Here is a 23,683-nt window from a genome sequence, read left to right as displayed (position 1 = left end):
GCCTACAGACAATGGCTCAACATTATCGGTGATAGTCTCATGATGGAGAACTCACATTTAGATTAAACACTATGGAAGACTGATTTTACAAAGGGATAAATGGCAATTGTAAATGTGAAGAAACAAAAGTAAGAAATGGATACTATTCTTTATTAGAAGATTGTCATCCAACAGACTCTCTCTATGTCTCTCTCTTTCTCTATGTATATTATTCAAAATAGCAATCTAAGACAGTTTAAAAAACATGTTTAGAACCCTTTGCACCATTTCCAATGCTTAAGATTCAGCTGCTTCTTCATCAAAATTCAATCAAGAAATGTTTTAAAGTCAAATTCCATTAACGGACAAAATATACAGAGAAAATAAATGTCTTCTCAATGACGGAACCAGTGGCAGTAAAATGAGCAGCAGCGCCCAGAGCAGTTATGGAAGCGACAAGCTGAGAGCAGCGGACTAAGACTGGGACCGCATCAACACACACACACACACAGCCTGCAATTAGTAAGCATCAACACACGCACACGCACACACACACACACACACACACACACACACACACACACACACAATGCAGGTCACAGCAAATAACAATGTTTCTTTCAGCCAACAGCACAAGCACAACATAGCAAAACACAAGTCAATACAGCCAAATGTGAAATTACAAACAGCACAGCAATAAAGTCATTGTGTTTGTGTGTGTGTGTGGGTGGGTGTGTGCGTGTGTGTGTATAGACATGAGAGTGTTTGACAGTCACACTTCAATCCATTCAGTTCAACAATCCATTCAGGTGTTTCCCCAGAATCCCAATACAATCAGTTAAAACAAACCGCTTATCAAAAAGCCACTCCAGGTTTTACTGCAGATCCAAAAATACCCTTCACACAGGCAGCAAGCAGCAACAACCATCACACAGGAACAACCATCACACAGGCAGCAAGAAGAAACAAAAGCTTCTCCTCTGAAATATAAGAGTGAAATATAGACCCATATGTCCCAGTTAAGGCAGCGAGAAGCAGAACTCTTTCACACACATTCACACACAGTGGAACATAAATGTCTCTTACTGGTTGTTGGTTTGGGATGTGCATCCTGCTTCACCTTCCTCTGTGACATTTATACAAATACAGAAACATTAAGAGTCAAACTGGAAATATCAAATCACTGGAACAACATGTGTTCTAATAGAAACATGGTTCTCATTCAAACCTTTCTCTTGTTAGGGAAAGCTGTCTAAGCTGTGTTTGAACTGTCCCTGCTCTATGGGCCCTGAGGCAGTTCTACACAGTGGACACTAGGTGGAGCCAAATGACTTCACATCTTCACACAAATACTTTAATGAGCAAAGCTTTTTAACAGAAGCTTAATGGAAGTTTCTATTTGCTTTAGTTAGTGAACTCTTCCATCCTGTGTTAGGGTTAGGTAACCTAGGTAACCAGAGGCATTCCGCTGTTTGTGGTTTTTATTACTAAACATCAGAGGGAAATATTGACTGAAAACAAAATCTGTGTTTGAACTTTGACCTAAGCCCAAACCTAAACATGTATGGAAGCCAAATGAAAAACATGTTTGACCAATCAATAAAGAACCATTGTACACACATCCACAACACATGTGTACTGTGGTTATTTTGAAGGGTGTCCTCCCATTATACAGTGGGCATGTGGAAGAGTAACACCCAATCACCCTCCCCAGTTATCCCATTAGTTCCTCTGTTATGGACTGAGGAGAAGTGACGGTTCATGACAGAATGGGGTTCAGTATGTGCTACAGTTAAAGTAAGATTATTGAAAGTTGATGAGCATCACCGCTTTAACTTGGTTAAAAGCACATACATCACTAATTCATGTTAAATCTGACTTATTTTGAATATCCCATACAGTTACATTTAGATTGTTGAAACATGAGCATCCCCAGTTTATCTTTAAAAAGCATTATATTCTGTGTAAGTGATTGAAACCTTGCAGTGGTGGGTCAGGGTTACCTTAACCCAGCCGCTTGTAAACGTATTCCTATAAGTCTGTCTCTCAGTTAGGTCAATAGCTTTCTTAGTTTGGCGCCTAGCTAAAGCCTTTATGCACTTACTTGGTCTGTTGAAGTTGATTGTAGTCTGTCCGGTAGGTTGTGGTGAGCGTGTGCATGTGTTGGCTCTCAGCTCTAACATGCAGCAAAATAAATTAAATAAACTGAAAAGTACAAATAAACAAAACGTACGCTTATATCACTCTGTTTGTTGTGATATTGAAGTGTATTAATTTTTCTATTATTTTTTAAGTGAATTATATTAATTGCTTGAGGTCTTATTGGTGCCTTCATCTATTTTTTCATTTTACGGGACATTATATTCATCTCTTTGTTTTTCATGTTGTTTTACTTAATTCCTGTTATTCAACTTGTCGATGATGTCAAACTTCTTAGGAGACTTTAACTACTGTGACTGTAGAGCTGCAGCGTTGCCCGAATGTGTTCAAACCTTCAATGGGATTCAGTTTTAACAAGGGGGGTGGGATTAGACAAACAAATAAATACATACCTTCATCAAATTAAAATTAATGAAGACTTGACGTCTGGTCTGGAATAGTGCTGAGATTGCTTTGGGAGATAACGTACCGGCGGTAAACGCACCACCACGGTTCGGTCTAGATAATATGGGGATACTTACACACAATGCATAAAATTATTTTATGTTCTTTTATTTGCAAAAGATTCTGGTTCTTGTTCTTTGTCTCCCCTCAAGAGAACGAGCTCCTGTCCAGCAGGACAATGGACAATCAACGGACTTTGAAATTCAAATGGACTTTGGAATGAAGGGCGGTCCTGGACAGAGCCTTTGGACTAAAAACAGAATGCACTAACGTAGAGCATTGTGGGTAAACACCCCACACCAGCAACGCTGCTGCAATAGGAAGTTTGGTTGACACATCGAATTATACAAGTGTCTTCTTCCATCAACCTGCTACCAACGCCGTTTTTCTGAATAAAGGCCGAGATATTAACTGCAATATCAAAAAGTAGCTTTCTAAACTCTGTCAGTATCAAAGTGTGTCAGGAGCAGCAAAACACTGTGTGCTCTCTCAGCATTCACTGTTTGTTTTTTTACTGACCTGGGGCCTCAATGTGGCGTACGCCCAGAAGAGGGCCTCAGTACCGCTGCAGTAAGTTGCTGTGTGCAACTCGCCAAGTGTACTTGACATCTGGTTGTTTTAGTCAAGATTATGCTTGAATATATTCTAAAAATAATACACAATATATACACGGCCTAAGCCTAACCCTAAACCGGCCACTTTATTAGGTACAGCGGTTAATTTTCTTGTTAACACATATAACTTATCAACCAATCACATGGCAGCAACTCAATGCATTTAGGCATGTAGACCTAAACGGAACAGCTTATTGAAGTTAAAGCCACTACGAGTAACATGGTCCGTTGGCGGCCCCTTTGGACAAAAGCGGTAGTATTTTTACGACGCCCGCTGTCGCAAAGCTGTTTTCTGTTTTCAGATGAATCATGGTAATCTGATGATGGTGAAGCTAAGCAAACTTTGTGTTAGTACCAATCGCTCATTCATTTAGGAGTAAACACTGCAGTCTAGTTCACTCCCGTGAAATTGTATACACGTTGCTTGGCAACACCCTTGTCCCGCCGGTAGCCTATATCACTCTCCCTTTTAGCTTTTCTTCATTGCATTCTCTTTTTTTTCTTTGATGGTTCAGCCCCGTTATCAGTTATTATGACGACAAATAACCGTCTCAAACAAGGCTCCTGCTCCCCTTCCCTCACCTGGAGGGATAGGCTTCTCAAATCGCGTTGCTGCGCCACACTGAAATCTGCGACCAATACGGATATGTGACCATAGAGCCTGCACGAGCGAACCGAAAATCGGACTGGGTGTGCGACCAGACAAAATGCAGTAATAAAAACTATATAAAAATGTCTTTCTTTGCACTGATGGTCTCGTTTGCTGTTAAAGGTAATTTATGACTATCAGAGGAAACATGAGGCTGTTTAAAAGATATTTAAATGTTACTCGTAGCTGCTTTAAAAGCAAGCATCAAAATGGGTAAGAAAGGGGTTTGAGTGACTTTGAACATGGCAATGTTGAGGGTGCCAGAAGGGCTGTTCTGAATATTTCAGAAACTGCTGATCTACTGGGATTTTCACTCTAAACCATCAGGGTTTACAGAGAATGGTCCGAAAAAGAAAAAATATCCAGTTAGCAGCATTTGTGTGGACGTAAAATGCCTTGTTGATGTCAGAGGTCAGTGGAGGATGGGCAGACTGGTTTGAGATGATAGAAAGGCAACAGTAACTTTGGGGCGACTGTGGCTCAGTTGGTAGAGCGGGTCGGCCGATGATCAAAGGGTTGGAGGTTCGATCCCCGCCCTGCCACCTGTGTCATGGTTGTTGTGTCCTTGGGCAAGACACTTCACCCACCTTGCCTCGTGTGGTGGCATTTAAATGCATTCATTGTATTACAGAGAAATATGTCCCGTAAACGAAAAAGAGCTCCAAGCCCATCTCAGAGGACCCTCCATAATATTTTATTTTATATTGATATTTTTATGGAAAATCCATGTGACCTTCTTCAATAGCTTCTAATTCATCCGACCCAGTGTCTCCAAATTATTTGTTCACACAATTTCTCAGATTTAGCTTCTTAATTTTCCTCTCAAAGTGCACCAGATTCATGCATTTCACTTTAAAAAGGTTAAAAAAAATCTCCCGGGTGGCATACCCCCGGACCCCCCTAGGAGGGTCTGAATCTCGGCTGTCTAATATTTTCGCACAGCTGCACAGTGGAGGCACTGGCGGAAAACACTGGGTGTGTGAATGATATTTAACAAAGACCTATAGTTTCAGCAGCGCTAACATTGGAGAGGGGCCCCCCCTAATCATATTTCACTTAGGGCCCCATGAAGGCTTGGGCCGGCTCTGGATGGTAGGTTCAGAATTTGGCGTAAACAACATGACAGCATGGCTCCATCCTGCCTTGCACCATCAACCATGCCATGTTCAAAGTCACCTAAACCCCCTTTCTTCCCCATTCTGATGCTCGGTTTTAACTTCAGCATGTCGTCTTCACCACGTCTACATGCCTAAATGCATTGAGTTGCTGCCATGTGATTGGAAGATTAGCTTTTTGTTTTTATAAGCAAATCAACAGGTGTACCTGATAAAGTGGCCGGTGAGTGTATATGATATCAAGCTGGGTGTCTCAATAAGCTTTTAAAAAAAATCTGATTGAAATGAAGTGCTTATAAATATTATAATACTAAGTTAAAAAAACTGCATTTTACTGTCTAGAACGTTTGCCAGGACTGAAATAACATAGTTAGAAGGTTTTTTGCATTTGGGTTGCCTTTAATTTAGTAAATTCCGGTTAATTCCTGTGGAAAGTTTCCAACCTTAAAAATTCCCAGAATTTAGCAACCCTACCTGGAGGGTTTCGCTGATAAAAGTAATTCACTGTCACACAAACAGCCTTCAAATCTTTTATTTCAATTTATTATTTTATCACATAAAACGCCAGAGACGGTTTTGGATAGAGAGAGTCCAGAGTGAAGGGTCATGGGATCAGTAGCTGGGCGACGTGAAGAACTTTCTCCCTGGTTCCGCTCTGAACACAAAGACAAAAGGTTCAAACACATTAGTCATGATTCACAGGTTCTATATTAGCTGCTACTAGTCATTATTAAACGCTTTCCTCTGGTATCAAACAGATAACTTGTGAATGAAGGAAGGCTTGGTTTATATTTTCATCTGGACGGTGAGTTTAATGCAGGGTTAGGGTTAGGGTTTAACCCCAACCCTTAGCTAAATATTTTTTCTACATACTATATAGTAGAAAGTATGCGATTCGGAACACAGGGACAGTCTGTGCTGCCACATAGTGAAATGCATTGCTTCACTTCAGGACTCACAAGGCTATCAGATCGATAAAAATGTCACATGATGGACTACATTCTTATTTATTTATTTTTAAGATATTCTTTGGGCATTTTTATGCTTTTTATTGACAGTGTAGAGACAGAGTTGAAATGGGGCAGAGAGGGGAGTGACATGCAGAGAACGACCGCGGGCTGGAATCGAACCCGGGTCCGCTGCTGGCCGAGGCCCATGGGGGGGACGCCCTACCAACTGAGCTAAGGGCGCCCCATGGACTACATTCTTAACGATCAATGATCGATCATGGATTAATCCTGACGATCTCTTATACATGGGTTAGAGGGTTAGGGTTATATAGGGTTAGTGTTGGCTAAATGGGTTATACATGTAAATGGACATAGTTTGTCTCACATGCTGCTCGTAGCGCCTCGCACCGATCTTCTGCTTCTCAACTCCGGAGAAGTTAACGGCTGAAACAGGCGATCTGGAAGGAAAGGGTTAAGGTTATTAACGGGTTAGGGTTAGGTTATTAAAAGCCTTTAATGGTCAAAGCTGGTGGAGTTTATCAGATGCAGAATGTTCATGAGAAGGGTTAGGGTTACCCTAGCCACAACAAGAGGGTTAGGAATATACCAAACCAGTTGATACACAGGACAGGGTAACGTTTAGGGGTTAGGGCAACAGATCACCCACCAGGCCGGGGCTCCTGGCTGGAGGTGGCAGCAGAGTGGACGGCCAGAACTCCTTTCCAGTACGTCAGCGGGAGGCTCAGCAGGCGGGTAACGACCTGTTATTGGATCACATCACACACACTGATCAGGGTCAAATGAGTTCAGAGAAACATGGCAGCATGTTGATTCACTGACATGGGGTTATGGGTCAGGGTTAGAATGAGAGATAACAGGGTTAGGGTTAGACAGAGAAAGCGCAAACCTTTCCCTGAGTGTTGGTGTCTCTCAGGATGGTGCTGGGACAGGGCTCAGACATCCCGTGGCCCACGATCGTCGGCCCAAACACTCGGGACAAGTTGCTTTGGTTCATCTGGCACAGAGGGCTCATCATCACCCTGACAACACAAGCACACAGGGAAATACAACAAAATATGTTGTTTAACTGATTTGTCATAACGCCACAAACAGACTTAAACAGCAGTGCATTACACACTGGCCCAGTCATACACACACACAGTTTGTGTATAGGGGAGAACGGGGTAAGTAGGCACACTGTTTACTCCAGTGAAAATTGCTTATCACCTAAGCATCTTTCAATAGTCATTCCTACATTAAATTGAAGCTTAAGGTGTTGGCTTGAAATGTGTACCCCTCACTTTTTTCTATCTTATTGTTATAAAGGGTAATCAAAGACACCCTTACACATTGTGACAACCAACCCTATCAAGGGGTCAGTTGTCACACGCTATGGGGTTGTTTGTCACAATGTAATCTTAATGGGAATAATCTTAAAAAGAAGGCAAGAAAGCAGAACTAAATTTGAAAGTTGAATTGCATTGTCAAGTTGACAAATAGGCCTACATAACTTACTGTAGCCTTGGCAGCTGGTCTAGTTTGGGATGCACTGGGTTGTTTTGATTTTGTTGCCCTTTTCTCTTTTGCATGCTAACTGCCTTTTCCTGCTCTATTCTTTCCTTCTCTGGGGTGTCAGTGAGGATACAGCTTCAAAATGTATTTCGTTATTGGGTTCCTTTTCTGGCTGCAGCCTTTGGATAACATGCGACAACCAACTCCCCAAAAAATGTGACGACCAACCCCAGCTTGAATTTCTTGCTAGAATTAAGGCCAACAACCATCTGACAACTAATTAGCTTGCTAACCACAATCTAAACTATAGTTTACCGTTCACACTTTTTATGGGTAACAAGTGTTTTGTTATAAACCCATTGTGTAAAAGCCTAGAAGAAAAATACTGAGGAGCTAAATATTTTCAATTTGACATGAAAAACACAAACAGTTTAACTCCAAGGAAGACTATGACCTGTGATCCCAATTCTGGATATTTACATACCAAAATTTCACAGACAGTGCCTTCTGGTTCTGAGATATGACGATTGTGACAACCAACCCGTGTGGCATATTACCCCGTTCTCCCCTACTGTGTATATATATATATATATATATACACTCACCGGCCACTTTATTAGGTACACCTGTTCAATGGCTTATAAAAACAAAAAGCTAATCAGCCAATCACATGGCAGCAATTTAATGCATTTAGGCATTTAGACGTGGTCAAGACAATGTACTGAAGTCAAACTGAGCATCAGAATGGTGAAGAAAGGGGGTTTAGGAGACTTTGAACATGGCATGGTTGATGGTGCACGGCAGGATGAATCCATACTTTCATGTTGTTTACGCCAAACTCTGAAACTGCCATCTTAATGTCACAACTGAAATCGAGACTCATCAGACCAGGCATGATTTTTCAATCTTCAATTGTCCAATATTGGTGATCCTGTGAGAATTTTAGGCTCATTTTCCTGTTTTTAGCTGACAGGAGTGGCACCCGGTGGGGTCTTCTGCTGCTGTAGCCCATCTGCTTCAAGGTTGGTCGTGTTTTGCGTTCGGAGATTGGTATTCTGCATACCCTGGTTGTAACGAGTGGTTATTTGAGTTACTGTTGCCTTTTTATCATATCATACCAGTCTGCCCATCCTCCACTGACTTCAACAAGGCATTTTACGTCCACACAAATGCCACTCACTGGGTATTTTTTCTTTTTCGGGCCATTCTCTGTAAGCCCTAGAGATGGTTTGGACTGAAAATCCCAGTAGATCACCAGTTTCTGAAATCCTCAGACCAGCCCTTCTGGCACCCTCAACATTGCCATGTTCCAAGTCACTTAAAACCCCTTTCTTCCCCATTCTGTTGCTCGGTTTAAACTTCAATAAGTTGTCACGTCCAGGTCTACATGCCAAAATGCATTGATTTGCTGCAATGTGATTGGCTGATAAGTTATATGTGTTAACAAGAAATTGAACCGCTGTACCTAATAAAATGGCAGATGAGTACTGGTCCACCTGACCAAGTTTGATCCAAAAACATTAGCAGCCGATGTCGCCACCACAACACTGGTGAAACACACTTACTTGTGTAGATGAACCATGAGGAAAGCCAGCGTGTCTCTGTTGGCTGTCGGCAGCTCAGCGATCGCCTGATAGATGACGGTCGCTCGGCTGTCTCCATCAGCCAGCTCTACACACACAGGGTTAATGGGTGAATGGGTTAACCCTCTACAGACTAACCCTAGCCCTGGGTTAATGGTTTAGGGCAGGGGTTCTCAAACTTTTGATAGCTGAGGGCCAATTTAGGAACCCAACATTTGACCGAGGGCCGCCGAAGGAATTTTTTTTTAAAAACTGAAATCATTTCAATGGCCAGCGTCTTTGCATCTTTACAGTTTACATGTATTGGTCTGCATCCAATAATGTGTAATTAACACATTTTAATTAATAAATGAAGGGCTAGGTTTAATTTCAACATTCGGCAGGGGTCTGGGGGTTGTCCCCCCCCCGAAAAATTTGAGGTTCGAACACCTCATTTTGTGAATTCTGGTTAATTTTTATGCAGTAATTTGTGTCTTCTGTATTTATTTATGGTGGACATGTTAAGGAAAAGACAACTAGCTCCCATTGACGCAAATCTAATGGAATATAAATCAGTAGCCTAAGGCACTCTGTATTGCATTCAAATATTTATTCTACTTTATCGTTCAAAACTTTCTGCACATTGAAAACGTATCACCTTTTAGAGTGTTTTTTGTAGGACTCACTACTCATGATGCAGCAGCAGTGTTAATTATTATGACACTATACATTGGAAATAAACAGGGTGGGCTATCAGCAGTCAACTAGGCAGATGGTTCCATGGCTATCAGCAGCTAGCTAACATTAGCTTGTTAGCTAAACTTTAGGCAAAAGAGTTAGAAACCGGATAATGTTAGCATCCGTCCTTAGACACTTGACCTAATCTAATTCACCTTGAAGGTGAGAAAGTGCATCGTATTGGGCTTAACAAGTTCACTATCTAACAACTTACATTGGGACCACTACACTGCCTGCTGCACTGCGTGAGGCTGACCAGACGTCTGCAACGAGAGGCAGAGGCCAGCCGAACGTCGGCAAGTTTAAGATGCTACGGTCCACTGTAGGGGTGTTATTATTAATAATTGGGGAATGAATATAAACAATTAGAAGGGATATTTAAGTGTTTCGACCCCTGTACTGTTTTTACTGTTATGGGGGACGCATCCCCTTCGTGCGTTTCAATTAAAATTGAAAAAATATATACTGTATGTATGTATATATATATATATATATATATATATATATATATTAGTGCTGTCAGTTTAACGCGTTATTAACGGCGTTAACGCAAACCCATATTAACGGCGTCAATTTTTTTATCGCGCGATTAACGCTCGTCATGGCCTAGGAAATGTTGTGGTTGTTGTTTCATATGCTGTTGTATCAACTAGTAATGTTAGAACAACTGAAACACCACAAACTATTCATATGGCTCGCATTTAAGTTACTGTCAATTCAAACGGAACATGTCCTACAGCGTAATTTCACAATAAAATCATTTAACTGGCAAAACGGCGAAACGTCAAGTCAATTCTGACTTTTATTTTGAAGCAGAAACCGGAACCTAGCACTTCCTAGCTCAGCTACGCGACCTTCACTAGTCTTCCGTGTTGTGACCCTGGGACCTCGGGGAAAAGAACAGTAAAGAAAGCTTTTCATTTGCAAAAGTCCTACTTATAACCCTGCGCGCACACCAAAACCTCCATGAATGTTGGTGGCAGCCGCCAGTCATTCATTTTAACTTTAATTTTCGCTACGAAGCATCGGCTGCAGCAGCACCATGGCAACCACCTGTGTGTCCACTCCATACACAGTCTGAAATAAGCCGTGGATGAAAGACTCCCAAAACATTTAGGCCTACAACAACCAGTTTAATTTAGCCTTAATACTCATTTGTTTTATATACCCTATGTTGTTTTATGGGTTGGTTTTTAAATAAAAAAAGAAGTTCCAATATGTTTGTGCTGTTCAAGGGGTGGGGTGCGGGGGTGGGGGGGGGGGGGGGGGTATATAGCCTATTGTTATTTGCACTGAATTGCAAATTATGATATTTTAGAAGAAATACACTGAATTACAATGGTGAATGTAATTCAGTGTATTTCTTCCTTAATATCATAATTAGAATGGGTGTGATAAGAGCATTACAATGAGAAACAATAATGGGACAAAAAGAAATCAAGGGACATTCAGGCTAGAATAAATAAAAATGCGATTAATCGCGATTAATCGCGAGTTAACTATGACATTAATGCGATTAATCACGATTAAATATTTTAATCGTTTGACAGCACTAATATATATATAATTTTTTTTTTTATATAATTTTTTTTTATAATTCATAATTCAATGCGGGCCGCCAGATATGTTTCTGCGGGCCGCCATTGGCCCGCGAGCCGCACTTTGAGAACCACTGGTTTAGGGTAAGGGTTATATATGAGGCTAACCCTAACCCATGGTAAGGGTTACATATTAAGGTAACCCTAGCCCTGGGTTTAGGGTAAGGGTTAGGGTTATACATGAGGCTAACCCTAACCTTGGGTTACTGGGTTACGGTTATATGGTTAGCCTCATATATAACCCCTAACCCTGGGTTGCATGTCGCGGTGGTACCTGCAGCATCCATGAAGGTGCGGTGCAGCCTGAAGGTGAGCAGCGGCTCCTTCAGTTTCCTCAGGAAGTCTTTCAGCAAACCGCACACGGCGTGGATGTCTGGAACCTTGTTCAGCTGCAGCGGCGCTTTGCCCCACCGCTCCCGCAGCTCCTTCACCTGCCGCTCGCCCCCGGGAACTCTGTACAGCCCCCGCTAGGATGAGAGGGTGAGAGGGTTAGGGAACTCTGTACAGCCCCCGCTAGGATGAGAGGGTGAGAGGGTTAGGGAACTCTGTACAGCCCCCGCTAGGGTGAGAGGGTGAGAGGGTTAGAGGGTGAGAGGGTTAACTCTGTACAGCCCCCGCTAGGATGAGAGGGTAAGAGGGTTAGGGAACTCTGTACAGCCCCCGCTAGGGGTGAGAGGGTGGGAGGGTGAGGGGGTGGGGGGTTAGAGGGTTAGAGGGTGAGAGGGTTAGGGGGTTAGGGGGTGAGAGGGTGACGGGGTTAGGGGGGTACGGTTAACCCTAAGCAGAGCCTGTTGAGGGTGGGGGTTAGGGGGGTTAGGGGGGTACGGTTAACCCTAAGCAGAGCCTGTTGAGGGTAGGGGTTAGGGGGGTTAGGGGGTACGGTTAACCCTACGCAGAGCCTGTTGAGGGTAGGGGTTAGGGGGTTACGGTTGACCCTAAGCAGAGCCTGTTGAGGGTAGGGGTTAGGGGGGTTAGGGGGGTTAGGGGGTACGGTTAACCCTACGCAGAGCCTGTTGAGGGTAGGGGTTAGGGAGGTTAGGAGGGTTAGGGGGTACGGTTAACCCTAAGCAGAGCCTGTTGAGGGTAGAGGTTAGGGGGTTAGGGGGTACGGTTAACCCTAAGCAGAGCCTGTTGAGGGTAGGGGTTAGGGAGGTTAGGGGGGTTAGGGGGTACGGTTAACCCTAAGCAGAGCCTGTTGAGGGTAGAGGTTAGGGGGTTAGGGGGTACGGTTAACCCTAAGCAGAGCCTCACCTCTTTCAGTCCTCGTCTCTCGATCTCCGTCACACACTCCACGATCAGCGCAGGAATCCTGGGATGGGTCAGCGGGGCCAACCCCTCCAACGAGTTCTGGACCGAAAACACATTTCATCATGTTTCAGTCACTAACTTAAACTCTGTTGTCTGTCTGTCTGTCTGTCTGTCTGTCTGTCTGTCTGTCTGTCTGTCTGTCTGTCTGTCTGTCTGTCTGTCTGTCTGTCTGTCTGTCTGTCTGTCCGGGTGGGGGGCACTACCATATGTAAGAGTTATTCACATACCCTTAACACTAACACTGTGAAGTTCAGCAGCTTCTAACCTCAGACATACTGACAGTGTGACAGAGTCTGAAAGCCTTAGTATAATATACTGTGTGTATATAGGGTTATATATATATATATCTCCAGTCGGTGACTATATATATATATATATATATATATATATATATATCACTCACTGGAGCCGGTGTAGTTGCCGTGGCCGCGGCTGAGCAGCTGGCGGGGACTTTGTGTTTGCACTCTGGATGAGCGACAGCGCGGCAGCGTCGGCACTTCAGCGCCATGCGGCCGAATCGGATCCTCTTCCCACACGGGACACACGTCTCCGGCATCAGCACCTGGGGGGGGAGGGGGGGAAGGGGCACCTTTATTAATGACACTGATATCAGGACTTAATGTCTACTTCAAGATGAAACTCTTATTTTAAATACTTTAACGTTTTTATTCCGTACTTAGGAATCACAGACAGTTCGTGAGGTAACACTTTACAATGAGGGAACATTAGTTAATGCTTGGTTAATCCTTCTTTAAAACATTAAAAATTATATCTTCACAGTTCACTAGGGTTAGGGTTAGGGTTATGTGAAGCTTTAGGGTAAGGGTTAGGGTTATGTGAAGCTTTTTACCGTTTTAGAAACAAACACGTGAGTGAGAAATTTCTCCGTCTCTGCTTCCGGCTCCAGCAGCGTCTCGTCAGGAACCCACACAGACGTTTGGTCTGAGAGGAGGGAGGGAGGGAGGGAGGGAGACAGACAGACAGACAGACAGACAGACAGACAGACAGACAGACAGACAGAACGTTAAAGGTTTTGCTGAGAACAGGGTTAGGACAATAGGCCTACAAGTCAAATTTCACAATATTTTCCAGAGGAATCTAAATTATGTTTGTCTCCGACCCCCGATGTAATAAGATGAGATCAGTAGTCTAAAAATACATTACACTGTATAGTCACCCTATACCAAACCTGTTAATACACAGGGTTAGGGGTTAGACCCACTGAAGACAGACAGACAGAATGAGAGAGACAGACAGACAGACAGACAGACAGACAGACAGACAGACAGACAGACAGACAGACAGAATGAGAGAGACAGACAGAATGAGACAGACAGACAGACAGACAGAATGAGAGAGACAGACAGAAAGAGACAGACAGACAGACAGAATGAGAGAGACAGACAGAATGAGAGACAGACAGACAGACAGACAGACAGACAGACAGAATGAAACAGACAGACAGACAGACAGACAGACAGACAGAATGAGAGAGACAGACAGAATGAGACAGACAGACAGACAGACAGAATGAGAGAGACAGACAGAAAGAGACAGACAGACAGACAGAATGAGAGAGACAGACAGAATGAGAGACAGACAGACAGACAGACAGACAGACAGACAGACAGACAGACAGACAGACAGACAGAATGAGAGAGACAGACAGAATGAGACAGACAGACAGACAGACAAACAGACAGACAGAATGAGAGAGACAGACAGAAAGAGACAGACAGACAGACAGACAGACAGACAGACAGACAGACAGACAGACAGACAGACAGACAGACAGACAGACAGACAGACAGACAGAATGAGACAGACAGACAGACAGACAGACAGACAGACAGACAGAATGAGAGAGACAGACAGACAGACAGACAGACAGACAGACAGAATGAGAGAGACAGACAGACAGACAGACAGACAGACAGACAGACAGACAGACAGACAGACAGACAGACAGACACGACTGACCGGCTGCTGCCGGGGAAACGGACTCTGGACTCTCCACCGCAGGGATCACCATGGTTACCACCTCCTGAGACACAAACATGATGTGGGGTTTAAACGGTTAGGGTGAGAGGGTGAGAGGGTGAGAGGGTTAGAGGGTTAGGGGGTTAGAGGGTTAGAGGGTTAGACGGTTAGAGGGTTAGGGGGTTAGAGGGTTAGAGGGTGAGAGGGTGAGAGGGTGAGAGGGTTAGGGGGTGAGAGGGTGAGAGGGTTAGAGGGTTAGGGGGTTAGAGGGTTAGAGGGTTAGAGGGTTAGAGGGTTAGGGGGTTAGAGGGTGAGAGGGTGAGAGGGTTAGGGGGTGAGAGGGTGAGAGGGTTAGAGGGATGGAGGGATGGAGGGTTAGGGGGTTAGAGGGTGAGAGGGTGAGAGGGTTAGGGGGTGAGAGGGTGAGAGGGTTAGAGGGATGGAGGGTTATGGGGTTAGAGGGTTAGATGGATGGAGGGTTAGGGGGTTAGAGGGTGAGAGGGTTAGACGGTTAGGGGGTGAGAGGGTTAGACGGTTAGAGGGTGAGAGGGTGAGAGGGTTAGACGGTTAGAGGGTGAGAGGGCGAGAGGGTTAGAGGGTTAGAGGGTGAGAGGGTAAGAGGGTTAGAGGGTTAGAGAGTGAGAGGGTTAGAGGGATGGAGGGTTAGAGGGTTAGGGGGTTAGGGGGTTAGAGGGATGGAGGGTTAGAGGGTTAGGGGGTTAGGGGGTTGGAGGGTGAGAGGGTTAGAGGGTTAGAGGGTTAGAGGGTTAGAGGGATAGAGGGTTATGGGGTTAGAGGGTTAGATGGATGGAGGGTTAGGGGGTTAGAGGGTGAGAGGGTGAGAGGGTTAGGGGGTGAGAGGGTGAGAGGGTTAGGGGGTTAGGGGGTGAGAGGGTGAGAGGGTGAGAGGGTTAGACGGTTAGAGGGTGAGAGGGCGAGAGGGTGAGAGGGTTAGAGGGTTAGAGGGTGAGAGGGTAAGAGGGTTAGAGGGTTAGAGAGTGAGAGGGTTAGAGGGATGGAGGGTTAGAGGGTTAGGGGGTTAGGGGGTTAGAGGGATGGAGGGTTAGAGGGTTAGGGGGTTAGGGGGTTAGGGGGTTGGAGGGTGAGAGGGTGAGAGGGTTAGAGGGATGGAGGGTTAGAGGGTGAGAGGGTTAGAGGGTTAGAGGGTGAGAGGGTTAGAGGGTGAGAGGGTTAGAGGGTTAGAGGGTGAGAGGGTTAGAGGGATGACGGGTTAGGGGGTTAGAGGGTTAGAGGGTTAGAGGGTTAGGGGGTTAGGGGTTTAGAGGGATGGAGGGTTAGGGGGTTAGAGGGTTAGGGGGTTAGAGGGTTAGGGGGTTAGAGGGTTAGAGGGTGAGAGGGTTAGAGGGATAGAGGGATAGAGGGATAGAGGGATGGAGGGTTAGGGGGTTAGAGGGTTAGGGGGTTAGGGGGTTAGGGGGTTAGAGGGATGGAGGGATGGAGGGTTAGGGGGTTAGAGGGTTAGAGGGTTAGGGGGTTAGGGGGTTAGAGGGTGAGAGGGTTAGAGGGTTAGAGGGATGGGGGGTTAGAGGGTTAGGGGGTTAGAGGGATGGAGGGATGGAGGGTTAGGGGATTAGAGGGTTAGAGGGATGAAGGGTTAGGGGGTTTGAGGGTTAGGAGGATTTAAAGTGACAGATTCATATAATTGTCTAGTTCCAACAGTGATGTGTGTTTCATGCTGTAGTATATATTCCTCACAGGGCCGTTGGTGGATCTCTCTTCAGCCTCCGTCTGAAACGCCCCGTGCTGCTTCAGGAGGACTGGCGGGTTCACCTTCCTCTCCAGCCGATCTGTGGAAATGTTTCCAAATTTTCCAACCGGCCCCATCGAGGAGCGCTGAGGAGGGTCACATTAAGCCTTCAGTTAAAGGGCTAGCATTATGCTAATCATGATAAGGGTTAGCATTATGCTAATCGTGATAAGGGTTAGCATTATGCTAATCATGATAAGGGTTAGCATTAACAAGTTCATGATAAGGGTTAGCCTAACCCTAGCCCAATGACTTCATTCATCACTGAAGGGGGGTTTCAGCCATCCATGATAGAACCAACATTTACATCAAAGGAAACATTAAATTACAATAAGAATGATTTAAAAAACAGTAAATAAGAATGAACCCGTTTAATCCCATTGGTGACCGTCAAAAGTGTTTGCACTTATAAAGGCCGTTAAAATGTAAATGAGTGATGTGCTAACCCTAACCCAATTCCCTCTCCGGGAACCATCACCTTACCGTGGTGGAGAGGTTTGTGTGTCCCTATGAACCTGAGGGCTGTGTTGTCTGGAGCCTAGTGCTCCTGGTCTCCCAAGGCAAAGTGGTCTCAGGTGAGGGGCCCGACTAAGAATGGTTCACAAAGACCTCATGGAAGAACATGTAAGAGGTAGAGTGACCCTGCCCGGAGGAAGCCCGGGGCCCCCGTCTGGAGCCAGGCCCAGAAAGGGGGCCCGTCTGGAGCCAGGCCCAGAAAGGGGGCCCGCCTGCGAGCGTCTGGTGGCCGGGTCTGCCACGGGGCCCGGCCGGGCACAGCCCGAAGAATCTATGTGGCAAACCCCTCTACAACTGATGGGCCCACCACTCATCAGAGGAACCGCTGGGGTCGGGTGCGCTGCCTTAAGGGTGGCAGTGAAGGGCGGGGACCACGACGGACCAGACCCGGGCGGCAGAGGCTTTGGGGACGTGGAACGTCACCTCGCTGTGGGGGAAGGAGCCGGAACTGGTGCAGGAGGTGGAGCGCTACGAATTAGATCTGGTGGGGCTTATCTCCACGCACAGTCTTGGCTCTGGAACCGTACTTCTGGACAGGGGTTGGACTCTATTCTTCTCTGGAGTTGCCCAAGGGTGGTTGCCGAGCGGTCGTTTGATGTTAGACTTCTGTGCTGGTCATGGTTTGTCTATAACAAACACCATGTTCCAACATAAGGATACTCATAAGTGTATGTGGTACCAGAGCACCCTAGGCCAAAGGTCAATGATCAATTTTGTGATCGTATCATCTGATCTGAGGCCGCATGTTTTGGACACTCGGGTAAAGAGAGGGGCGGAGCTGTCAACTGATAACCATCTGGTTGTGAGTTGGGTCAAAGGGTGGGGGAAGGGTCTGGACAGACCTGGTAAGCCCAAACGGGTAGTGCGGGTGAACTGGGAATTAATGAGGTTGGGGGCATTGAACTCGAATGGTTGATGTTCAAAACTTCCATTGCTGAAGCCGCGGCAGGCAGCTGTGGTCTCAAGGTCATAGGTGCCTCAAGGAGCGGTAACCCTCGAACGCCGTGGTGGACCTGGGTGGTCAGGGAAGCTGTTCAACTGAAGGAGGAGCGCTTCAGGGATATGTAATCCCCGGGTACTCCAGAGGCAGCAGCAAGGTACCGACAGGCCTGAAGGGCTGCAGCCTCTGCCGTGTCAGAGGCAAAGCAGCGGGTGTGGGAGAAGTTCAGAGAAATCATGGAGAAGGATTTTCAGTCGGCAACAAAGTGTTTCTGGAAGACCGTCCGGCACCTCAGGGGGGGAAGCGGGGAACCATCCAAGCTGTGTACAGTCAGGATGGGACGCTGTTGACCTCAACTGAGGAGGTGGTCGGTCGGTGGAAGGAGCACTTTGAGGAACTCCTGAATCCGACTAACACGCCCTCTATGTTGGAGGCAGAGCTGGAGGCTGATGGGGGATCAGCGTCAATTTCCCTGGTGGAAGTCACAGAGGTAGTCTAACATCTCCACGGTGGCAAAGCCCCGGGTTGATGAGATCCGTCCAGAGATGCTGAAAGCTCTGGGTGTGGAGGGGCTGTCTTGGATGACACGCCTCTTCAACATTGTGTGGAAGTCGGGTACAGTGCCGAAGGAGTGGCAGATCGGGGTGGTGGTTCGAAATGTGTACCCCTCACTTTTTCTAACTTATTGTAATAAAGAAGAAATTTACCATCAAAGACACTCTAACACATTGTGACAACCAACGCCATCACACACTATGGGGTTGTTTGTCACAATGTTATCTTAATGGATTATTTTTTTAAAGAAGGCAAGAAAGCAGAACTAAATTTTAAAGTTTAATTTCATTGTCAAGTTGAAAAATATGCCTACATAACTTTATGCATCTTAACACAAAATGATCAAGGAATAAACAAAAGGGAAATCCATATTAAGACCAACCTACTGTATGTAACAACATAAAGAACAAAACAAATAGGTCTAACAATAATAGCCTGCTCAACTAGGATACACACATTCACTATCTGAGTTACAGTGATGGCAAATGTAGGGTCTGCTCACTCTAACTAAGCAGAGATTGTGTGCCCACTGATTGCACATAGGGGAGAGTGGCCTAAGTTGTGCAACTTTTTACTCAAAGTGATTTTAAAGTGAGGCCTTGACAGTTATGTCTCCAACTCAAATATGTACATATATTTCAGGGTGTTGTGCATCCCTGGCAATAAAAACTTTGGATCTGGAATAAACTGTTTAAGAAATATAGCTTTCGGAAAAGAAGTTGTCTTGTGGCACAACTTGCCCCCGGTGTGGTGTAAGTTGTGCCACAAGAGAGAATACCTTGGGGTAAATTGTGCCATTGATATATATCTCATAAACTGTAATGCAAGACAAATCCATATGACAATTACTTATTTAAGGTTTATTTAAAGTAAATAAAGTACATATTTTACAAAGATTGAAGGTCAATTTTCTTAAACAAGGCCTAGCAGATCTAGGTGGTTTTGCCGGCAAAGCTCACAATGACAAAGTCACCATCATCTTTCTGGCCATCTGAACTCTTGTCAGTGGTGTCGTTAAGTGGAATGGAGATGTCAGTCTCTTCTGAGCTACTGTAGACAATCACTTTCTTATTGGTGACCAGCGTATACAGCCATGCCACTGGCACAACTCTCAGAAATGGGTTAGTGTGTGTGTCTGTGTGTCTGTGTGTGTCTCTGTGTCTCTCACCCGCCGCTCCCGAGCTCGAGATCGTAACGGTTTGATCATGGTCGTGTCCAGAAGATCCTAAAACATATTTCAGACGTTAATCGATGAATGGCTTTATGTCGAACAAGTAAAATATAAATATCTCAGAACAAACAAAAACAATATTAACTTTACACGTCTTCACTGTCTGTCTGTCTGTCTGTCTGTCTGTCTGTCTGTCTGTCTGTCTGTCTGTCTGTCTGTCTGTCTGTCTGTCTGTCTGTCTGTCTGTCTGTCTGTCTGTCTGTCTGTCTGCCGGCAGGCGTGCCCGCCTGCCCGTCTGTCTGTGTCAGTCTGTCTACCTGTCTGTCCGTCTGTCCGTCCGTCCGTCCATCTGCCCGCCTGTCTGTGTGTCAGTCTGTCAGTCTGTCCGTCTGCCTGCCTAGCCGTCTGCCTGTCTGTCTGCCCGTCAGTCCGTCTGCCTGCCTGCCTGCCTGCCTGCCTGCCTGCCTGCCTGCATGCCTGCCTGCCTGCCTGCCTGCCTGCCTGTCTGCCTGTCTGCCTGTCTGTCTGCCTGCCTGCCTGCCTGTCTGTCTGCCTGCCTGTCTCTCTGGGTCTTACCACCACGTCCACCACGTCATCCTCTGTCCGGTCGTAGCTGATGTCAGACAGGAAAGACGACTCGTCGATCAAAGACAATCTGCAGGAACAAAGACAAACGGCTCAGAGAAACTGGTTCATTTCACATGGATTTCTATTGTTTACTATATACTACAGGTAAAACTAATATCATTAGAATATCATGGAAAATAAATTGGAATTGAGGCAAGGGTTTTCATAAGCTGGAAGCTTAAAATGATAATAAATAAAGGCTTGAAGTGTCTCACTTAGATATAGATACATTTCTGTAATACGGGTCAGCAGTGCAATACCCTCTGAACACCACAGGATGGCGCCACAACACACCAGCTGCAATAACGGTAGAAGTCAAATAAAGTGATTAAACTAAACATCCACTGGCTAAACTGCAGAGTTGGCCCAGTGTTTGATTTGAAAAGGTTTAGTAACCGAGGTAACGTGTGTTTAGCCACTAAAGCCTCCTCAGTGTTAGAATAATGTTCACATATAGAAATGCAGTGCAGTAGGGGCACCCTTAGCTCAGTTGGTAGGGCGTCCCCCCCCCGGGCCGGGCCCAGCAGCAGACCCGGGTTCGATTCCAGCCCGCGGTCGTTCTCTGCATGTCACTCCCCTCTCTGCCCCATTTCACCTCTGTCTCTCTGTACTATCATTAAAGCATAAAAATGCCCAAAAATATCTTTAAAAGAAATAGAAATACAGTGCAGCGTCAGGTGACACTAGTGTTCAGGGTACAGGGGTACAGACAGACAGACAGGCAGACAGACAGACAGGCAGTACCGTCTGCTGCTGCGCTGCAGCGTGGTGCCGTTAGCTCCTCTAGGTCCTTTGGGCTCGAACGCGGCAAGAAGAGATTTCTGTTCATCGTTCAGACACGAGCTCGACTTCGTGTCCTGAACCAAGATGTCGCACATCAGCTGCATCTGACGCTTCTGTGGAGGGGCCCACAGACAGACAGGTTCACAGAAGGACAGGTAAACAGACAGATAGTTAGACAGACAGACAGGTACACATAAGGACAGGTAAACAGACAGACAGACACACAGACAGGTCAACAGACAGACAGACAGACAGATAGACAGACAGACACACAGACAGGTCAACAGACAGACAGGCAGTGTTGCCACAGTTACTTTGAAAAAGTAATCCGATTACTGATTACTAGTTACTCCTTGAAATAGTAACTTAGTTACTTTACTGATTACTTGATGTTAAAAGTAACTAAGTTAGATTACAAGTTACTTTTAACGTTACTTTACAGGTTTTGAAACCCATATATCTCAGTTTAAAACATGCACATATTAAGAATCATTGAACATATATAAAATAAAGCTTGTAGGCTAGTAGCTGTTTTCAAAATAATAAAAATTATGGTTTGAAAAATGTAATAAAAAAAACCTTTTTTCCCCCATGAAAATAATATAAATGCATTCCTCCAAAGTGCAAAGACAGTAGCAGTGTCTTTAAAGTTGGAGCGTTTAGAGACACATGCGCGCACATTTATTTACATTATATCGCAATCGCAGTCATTTGTGCAGTTATGTAAAATGTTTCACTAAGGAAAATGACAGAAAAAGTAACGCACAGTGACTTTGATGAGTAACTTTAATCTGATTACTGGTTTGGAGATAGTAACGCGTTAGATTACTTGTTACTGAAAAAAGAGGTCCGATGCCGGTAACGCGTTAGCGGCATCACTGCAGACAGGTAAACAGACAGACAGTCAGACAGACACACAGACAAGCAGGTACACAGAAGGACAGGTAAACAGACAGACAGACAGACCCTCTCACCAGATACTGATGGTCTCCCTCCAGTTTGAAGCGTTTCTTCATCTCGAGGTCGAGCTGGTTCCGCGTGTGTTTCAGTTTCACCTCCAGAGACAGACAGGTCAACAGACAGACAGGTCAACAGACAGACAGACAGGTCAACAGGCAGGTAAACAGACAGACAGACAGACAGACAGACAGACAGGTCAACAGACAGACAGACAGGTCAACAGACAGGTCAACAGACAGGCAGGTAAACAGACAGACAGACAGACAGACAGACAGACAGACAGACAGACAGACAGACACACATAAGGACAGGTAAACAGACAGACAGGTCAACAGACAGACAGATAACAGACAGACAGGTAAACAGACAGGTACACATATGGACAGGTAAACAGACAGATAGACACACAGACAGACAGACAGACACACAAACAGACAAGTCAACACACAGACAGACAGACACACACGTCAACACACAGACAGGTAAACAGACAGGTACACATAAGGACAGACAGACAGACAGACAGACAGACAGGTCAACACACAGACAGACAGACAGACAGATACTGACCTCCAGAGACGCTTTGCCCACGTCGCTCTTCACCAGCAGCTCTTTGCATTTCCTCAGCTCCATCTCCGTGAGAAACCACTTCCTCCTGGTCTCCTCGAAGCTCCGCGCCACACGCAGCATCTCTGTGTGTGTGTGTGTGTGTGTGTGTGTGTGTGTGTGTGTGTGTGTGTGTGTGTGTGTGTGTGTGTGTGTGTGTGTGTGTGTGTGGAGCTGGGTTAATATATCATGTAATCACGTATTCTACATAGATTCTGTAATTCAACAGCTGTGATGAACGACTTGCTGCTGACGATTCGCTTTGTTTTAATCGATTTAGTATTTTGTCCAATAAATTGAAACTAAAACAATAGTTTCTGAATGTGCACAGTATTCTAACCTTAACCCTGTATTCTCTCCATCCTAACCCTAACCCTGTATTCTCTCCATCCTAACCTTATCCCTGTATTCTCTCCATTCTAACCTTATCCCTGTATTCTCTCCATCCTAACCTTAACCCTGTATTCTCTCCATCCTAACCTTAACCTTATCCCTGTATTCTCTCCATCCTAACCTTATCCCTGTATTCTCTCCATTCTAACCCTAACCCTGTATTCTCTCCATCCTAACCTTATCCCTGTATTCTCTCCATCCTAACCTTATCCCTGTATTCTCTCCATCCTAACCTTATCCCTGTATTCTCTCCATCCTAACCTTATCCCTGTATTCTCTCCATCCTAACCTTATCCCTGTATTCTCTCCATCCTAACCTTATCCCTGTATTCTCTCCATTCTAACCCTAACCCTGTATTCTCTCCATCCTAACCTTATCCCTGTATTCTCTCCATCCTAACCTTAACCCTGTATTCTCTCCATTCTAACCCTAACCCTGTATTCTCTCCATCCTAACCTTATCCCTGTATTCTCTCCATCCTAACCTTATCCCTGTATTCTCTCCATCCTAACCTTATCCCTGTATTCTCTCCATCCTAACCTTATCCCTGTATTCTCTCCATCCTAACCTTATCCCTGTATTCTCTCCATCCTAACCTTATCCCTGTATTCTCTCCATTCTAACCTTAACCCTGTATTCTCTCCATCCTAACCTTATCCCTGTATTCTCTCCATCCTAACCTTATCCCTGTATTCTCTCCATCCTAACCTTATCCCTGTATTCTCTCCATTCTAACCTTAACCCTGTATTCTCT

General features: G+C 45.2%; 1 protein-coding gene across 1 annotated transcript; it reads right to left on the bottom strand.

Moving 5' to 3' along the window:
- Window positions 1-5,565: 5,565 nt before the first annotated feature.
- On the bottom strand, window positions 5,566-22,619 carry LOC307270469 (rac GTPase-activating protein 1; the record flags this gene model as incomplete). Its single annotated transcript, XM_080054352.1, has 16 exons — window positions 5,566-5,616; window positions 6,297-6,355; window positions 6,579-6,672; window positions 6,819-6,951; window positions 8,989-9,094; window positions 11,596-11,788; window positions 12,573-12,668; window positions 13,033-13,191; window positions 13,480-13,571; window positions 14,610-14,673; window positions 16,326-16,463; window positions 19,557-19,613; window positions 20,148-20,214; window positions 20,931-21,082; window positions 21,944-22,024; window positions 22,500-22,619. The coding sequence occupies 16 exons, from the start codon at window positions 22,617-22,619 to the stop codon at window positions 5,566-5,568; spliced, it is 1,662 nt and encodes a 553-aa protein (XP_079910478.1).
- Between the last annotated feature and the right edge of the window lie 1,064 nt (window positions 22,620-23,683).

Source organism: Ammodytes marinus, assembly GCF_949987685.1.
Source record: "Ammodytes marinus genome assembly, contig: scaffold_108, whole genome shotgun sequence".
In the NCBI taxonomy this organism is placed as follows: domain Eukaryota; kingdom Metazoa; phylum Chordata; class Actinopteri; order Uranoscopiformes; family Ammodytidae; genus Ammodytes; species Ammodytes marinus.
The sequence above is the reverse complement of the archived record's forward strand: the minus strand, read 5'-3'. Positions and strand labels throughout refer to the sequence as shown.